This window comes from Nuphar pumila, unplaced genomic scaffold, assembly GCF_984573655.1.
Source record: "Nuphar pumila unplaced genomic scaffold, dmNupPumi1.hap1.1 HAP1_SCAFFOLD_273, whole genome shotgun sequence".
NCBI lineage: Eukaryota > Viridiplantae > Streptophyta > Magnoliopsida > Nymphaeales > Nymphaeaceae > Nuphar > Nuphar pumila.
This window is the reverse complement of record NW_028323252.1, coordinates 6,671-13,159: the sequence shown is the minus strand read 5'-3', so window position 1 is coordinate 13,159 and position 6,489 is coordinate 6,671. Positions and strand designations below refer to the sequence as shown.

The 6,489-nt window shown below is 51.5% G+C and overlaps 1 protein-coding gene across 1 annotated transcript; it reads right to left on the bottom strand.

Moving 5' to 3' along the window:
* Nucleotides 1-2,650: 2,650 nt before the first annotated feature.
* LOC149810589 (adenosylhomocysteinase 2-like) lies at nucleotides 2,651-4,617 on the bottom strand. Its single transcript, XM_089994180.1, has 3 exons — nucleotides 3,719-4,617; nucleotides 3,105-3,449; nucleotides 2,651-2,860 (listed from the first exon to the last, which is right to left on the bottom strand). Exons 1-3 carry the CDS (start codon nucleotides 4,511-4,513, stop codon nucleotides 2,651-2,653), a joined length of 1,350 nt encoding a protein of 449 aa, XP_089850306.1. The 5' UTR covers nucleotides 4,514-4,617.
* Nucleotides 4,618-6,489: the final 1,872 nt, after the last annotated feature.

Sequence of the window (6,489 nt, the reverse complement as noted above, 5' to 3'; positions counted from 1 at the left end):
GCATGCAAAGGCCGTTGATCGCGGGATGGACCTCCTTGGGGACGGGATAATGGATCACAGCGAAGACACCAGCTTTTTTACCCAGGCAACGCCGTCGCGGCCTGAGAGCAAGGTGGACCTTCTTGGAGACAGCATTGTAGACGACAATCTGGATTCCAGTTTCCACTTGCAGTCCGCCCCAGTGGTGGTGCGGCCTGGGGCGGATTTGCTAGGGGATCATGCGGCTGAGGAGGGGGGTTTAGACTCGTTCTTCGCATTCGTAGATAGCGCAGCGCCATCAACAACCGCCACAGCAAGGAATTCCAGCCATGGTGAGAACTCGCAGGCGCCGTTGATGCATGCACGCCCGGTGAACAGCCGTTCTGTGCCTGGAGAAGCCGCGTATGATGGCTCTGGGCACGGACAATCAGCTCCGACACGGTCGCGGCGAGGTGAGGCAATCGATGAGGAGAGCGCTGAGCTGCTGGCCAAGCTGGCCCACCTTGCAGTGAATGCACGGCTGGAGGATATTGCGTTGGCCATTGGCCTTGGCGAGCTCGGTGACTTTGATGCTCGCATCCAGAAGGCCTGGCCCATGTGGGAGGGCATGCAGGTAAGCTGCGCCTTGAACTGCCGCCACCTTGAGCAGCGCACGAGATGCCTTGATGTTTGCACCTATTCTCACGGTTACTTGGTTTCTCAGTGAAGGTTTGGACTGTGGTTGGACATGCTCGTGTCATTTTTTATCATGCAAGTAAGGAAATCATGCCAAGCTGTCGCAGGCCTGGGTTGGCAGCTGCGCTGATATTCTGGCATATGAAGATGTACTCAATATCAGGGGTAGACGCCAAGCAGTTCATATGCCAACACAAGCTTCTTGGAGTGTTGTTTCATGTCAAATTCTAGTCTATCTTCTCTGATTATGTGCCATTCGCATTGTGAGTCCATGCTGTGTGACAACAACTTTATGCTGTATTCCGGGGTGGGGTATGATTGGACAGTGGTGTGCAGAAAGACAAGCCTGCAGAAGGTGACCCACCTTTGCGGCACCAGCTCTGGAAAGCACGCGTGCACAAGCAGATTGCCAAGGTGCTTCTGTCCCTCGTAGAACTGGAGCAGAAGGAGAAACGCATTCAAGCAGATGCAGAGGTGGGCCGGGCTGCACGGCCCATGATACAAAAAGAGATCGACACCTGGGCACGTGAGGTAGGCCCTGATATTCCAATGATAGGCTCATCCCCTTGGACTAGGTCCTGGCCTAGGATCCTCTCAGCTTCACTGTTGCAAGTGGGGTATGCCTGATTGTCATTGAACTTCTGTACTGAAATAACACCATCAAATGGTCAAGCTTTGTGGGAGCATGACGTCGGCTTCAGGTATTTTTCTTATGAACATATCTGAAAATTTGATCTGTTTTGTCCATCTTGGTGGCGAGTTCAAAAGCACGACTGGATCCGCCCTTTGTTGTTACGGTTTAGACCAGTCATTCACATTTGCAGTTTCGTCTTTGTCGTCGTTGACGTGCAGCATTCTTTGCAAGTTCTTTTGGCAGAATGTCGCGACTTACCCTGTGCTGACCCCGGGTTGCTTTGTCTGCAGAACATGGGAATCAAGAGGCTTCCGAATTTGTTGGCCACTCTGCACAAGGGACCGCTTTGGGAGGGTGCAAAGTGGACCCCTGTGAACCTGTCGGATGTTCTGGACGACAAGAAGCTCAAGTTGATTTATCGTAAGGCTATGCTACTCACCCACACCGACAAGCATGCAGACTCGTCTCCAGAGGTTAAAGAGCGTGCCAAAATGATCTTTGATTACCTTATCATGGCCAAAGACAAGATAAACAGCGAGAAGGGGCAGGGTTTCTTGTGAGAATTTCATTGCTGGGCGTAATGGAGGTACAACCATGCAATTGGAACTATTACATGCATGAACATTTTTAAACTGAAACTGTAATACAGCACACAGACGGTTGTGACCTTTTTGCGCTGCAACCTTCTGAAGATTTGACAAATGCCAGGAGGAACTTGCACTACAAAATGCACTCAGTCATGGTGTGTCGTGTTGTAGCGCTCCTGCTTTGCTCTCCCTTACTCTTGTCGGCTGGCTGTTTTGATTGTCCTTTTCTTTCTATCTTTGTTTTCCTGTGTGTTTGGTTTGATTTTCTTTCGTGTGTTCTTGAATCGAGTCGTCCTTGTCTGCAGTTTATTTCTGCTTTGCTTTCCCGCTTCGTTGTAACACTCAGTCATGTGCACATGGTACTCGGCACTGTGGCCAAACAGCTTTCTGTGCATCGATGAGCACATCGCCTGTTCATGAAGTTCATTCACATAAAGACCAGGCCTTCTCTTGTATTGCTTGATGTTAGAGAGTGCCAGGTTGCAGTTTATAGTCAGATTTCAACAATAGGCGAGTTGGCACAAATCAACCAAACGCTTGTTACACACGACTCGCACAGCTCGTCAGCTATCTGTCAACGTGACAGCAAGGTAGCAAGCACACCAAAGCTACGTTACTTTGACAGGGCGACCAGGGGTTCCAACATAAAAATATTCAGAGACATGGTACGTGACTAATCTATGCTGCTCACACTCTGACGCCGTCAGGAGTCGTAACGGTCAGATAAAAACAACCGGAGTGTGGTGGCAGCGGCGCAGTCAGTTGTGCGCCTTATCTAATACCTGTAGTGGGCAGGTTTGAAGGGGCCGCTGATAGGCACGTTAATGTAAACAGCCTGCTCGTCGGTGAGCTTCGTGAGCCTGGCACCGAGCTTGGGCAAGTGCAGGGCGGCAACCTTCTCGTCGAGGTGCTTGGGCAGAACATAGACGTTCTTCTCGTAGCGTCCGGATGCACGCTCGTTCCACAGCTCCAGCTGGGCAATGACCTGCACAGAAATGCATCAATGTCACATACTTACACTTTGGCTATGCACGGCGATCACCTGGCAGCACGTATTTTTGCAGCTGCAAAGCTGCTGATTTGAGCGACAGCCACCAAGTTGCGCACAACCATTGCGGGCACAAGTTTTACGCCAGGGTTCGAACAGCAGGGTGAAGTCACTCAAAATACACGTGCATCATGCTCAACTGCAACACCAGGATAGTGAATGGACCCTTTCCGATGCATACCTGGTTGGTGAAGGAGCAGGACATGACGAAGGAAGGATGGCCGGTGGCGCAGCCCAAGTTGAGCAGGCGGCCCTCAGCCAGAACGATCACTCCATGGCCATCGGGGAAGATGAAGCGATCGCACTGAGGCTTGATGTTCTGCCTGACCACTCCCTTCCATCCCATGAGGCCAGCCATGTCGATCTCGTTGTCGAAATGGCCGATGTTACCTACGATGGCGTTGTTCTTCATCTTGGCCATCGCTGGCGCCATGATGATGTCCTTGTTGCCCGTGGTGGTGATGAAGATATCAGCGGTCTCCACACAGTCCTCGAGCGTGGCCACCTGGTAGCCCTCCATCAGTGCCTGCATAATGCACGCACCCCAGTCATGCTAACAGCCCAACAGGGCACACTGCTGAAAAAGATACCACAGCTGCACTAAGTTTGCTTGCAGCAGAAAGAAAGCCTGCAACGTGGTGAATTCACAGACATCTGCAGCCATCTGGTTGGTTAGAGGGTACCGCAACCTTGTGGTGGCGCTCCAGTGACATGCACGACTTAAGCTGTGCCCTGCTATGAAAAACGGGCAGGCAGATTCAAGAGAATGGCACATGAAAGGGCTGCGGAACATACCTGAAGAGCACAGATTGGGTCGATCTCAGCGACGATCACTCGGGAGCCAGCAGCCTTCATGGCAGCCGCAGATCCCTTGCCAACATCACCGTAGCCAGCAATGAAGACGGTCTTGCCTGCAAGCATGACGTCAGTTGCACGCATGATGCCGTCCGGAAGGGAGTGGCGGCATCCGTAGACGTTGTCGAACTTGGACTTGGTGACCGAGTCATTGACGTTGATGGCCGGGAAAAGCAGGGAACCGGAGTCTTGCATCTCATACAAACGCTTGACACCAGTGGTAGTCTCCTCGGATACGCCAACGCACTTGGCTGCCATTTTGTGCCATTTCTTGGGGTCGGTTGGGAGGCCATCCTTGATGATGCGGAGCACAATCTGGAACTCTGGGTTCTCCGTGGAGGTAGGGTCCGGTAGGGTGCCGTCGGCCTCGAACAGCTTCTCGGCCTTGACGCCCTCATGAATCAACAAAGTGGCATCACCACCATCATCAACAATAAGATCAGGACCGTCGGATCCTGGCCATGCGAGCATCTGCTCAGTGCACCACCAGTATTCTTCCAGGGTCTCGCCCTTCCATGCGAATACTGCGGCGGAGTCGCGGGCAATAACAGCAGCTGCGTGATCCTGAGTGGAGAAGATATTGCATGAGCACCACCTAACTTCTGCTCCAAGGGCCACCAGAGTCTCAATAAGCACCGCAGTTTGGATGGTCATGTGCAACGAGCCAGAGATCTGTGCGCCCTTCAGTGGCTGCGAGGGTCCAAACTCCTGGCGACAAGCAATCAGACCAGGCATTTCAGCCTCAGCAAGCTCAATTTCAGCACGACAAATCAGTAGCCATGGAAATGTCCCCTAACCTTGTATTCGCGACCCTGCGTGGTCTTCTCGACCACGGTCATATCTGAACATCCTTGGATCGCCATTGTAAAAAACTCAAGTGAAACCGACAGGAACAACAAAGGGGTAGAAGATGGTGGTACTTAGTCAGTATGTATGCAAGGTGCCGTTCTCCCCTCGTGCACGTCCATTCATCCAGCAGCTGTCAGTATTTGAAAATATTCGGCAATAAAACGCAATTTGCGCGAAATGCAATTGACCACGTGGGCGCATTTTCAAACAATTCCAGGAATTGCTCGTCACAACCCTTGAAATGCTATGTGTTGCTGACAACAGCACGCTGTCGACCGCACTGCACTTCTCTGCGACAAATGCTGTTCTAGTTGATTGCGAGTTCATTTCTCACATTGAACTACACACCAAAATGAAACCAGCAAAATGCGTTTGCAAGACCCGCGAAGATCATCGCATCCGCTAACCTGAAGGATGGACTCTTTTCAGGGGTCGGCTAGGAATTGGGCATGCTTTCATCTGGAAGGCAAGCTTGGTAAACGGGTTGCCATACAGACAAGACCTGCGCGAACACATATGTTGGGCCCGATGCCGAATCAAATGTGTGACCACCAGTAAGGCGCATCTAGAGCAGGAAGCATGCGAAGGGCGGTTTTGAATTTACCACGTGACTTGGGTTGTTGGGACATCTGTACAGGGTGCACGAGAAGCCCAAAAGCCTGAAGTCACCATCAGGCATCCAGGCCTGTTGCTTTGTGGGCGCAGCAAGGGGGTGGCCGCCCCCATAAACCAATAAATAATACTTCGCACATCAAGCCATCTATCGGTCACGCATTTGGTTGTTTATGCCTAGCATGTCGTGCACTCCGTCAAGGGTGGCCTCGCAGATCTGTCCATGTTTCAGCAGCACAAGCGTAGTGAGCGCAATGCAAGGCATGCCTGTGAAACCAAAATTCCCTGACTCACGCCCATGCTCGCAATGGTTAGGTACCTGCAGTTCTCGACTGTTTGTTATATTTCCTTTTTTCTTATAAGATGCATCCTGTTCGCTCTGCTTCGATACCGTGTTATTATACCCCTCCTGAGTCAGGCCGTCAGCTTGTTGTTACACAGCCCTCCACTTCCTTTGCTTCAGCAAGGGCTAGGTTGCCTCAAGCCTCCTGATATTCGAGGTTTTCAACAAAGTGAGGAACCTGCATTTGCGTCGCTGATAGCACCGCTATCCTCGATGTGTCAGGAACTGCCTCTACCCTCTTTCACCTCTCCCTAATTTGCGAACAGGGAAGACGCGGAACTGCTGATGTTTGGTTTTTAATTGTTCCTTGAGCTCGCAGCAATCGTCGTTGATGGCTAAACAGGCAGGCCCTAATGCCATGCGTGCATGCTAATGTGGGAGGGAATGTTGGTTTCTCAAGCAACCCATCTGTACACATGCGTTCACATAAATTAGAGGCCGTGTTGTCATTGGTGCCACACACCACACATAGAGCACGTGGATGTATACGGTTACGCTCGACCCCTCATGGAAAGGTTTCAAGGTTTCACTCAAGGAGGCATCAAGCCACCTCTTCACAGGGTGTCAGTTATCACACACTTGAAACAGCCTATATGCTGTCATGACATACAACGCATCCCCTGATCTATCAGGTGGCATGTCCTGTGTTATGTTGATACAAAACAATCCAACCAAAACTCCATAGGCGATGAGAACGCATCACAGCGCATATCGTTCAAAATGCTTCAAGCTAATGCTTTGCAACCATCAACATACAGGCGGCGCTCTCGACCCAAGCAACTAAGACTATCAGCGGCCCATATCGATGTCCTCGCCACCCGCTAAGTGAGCGTGCGCCTGTGCTTACACGGGGGCGTGGTACTCCAGGGACCGGCAAGGATGACAGCTGCCGGAGGTTGTACACTTG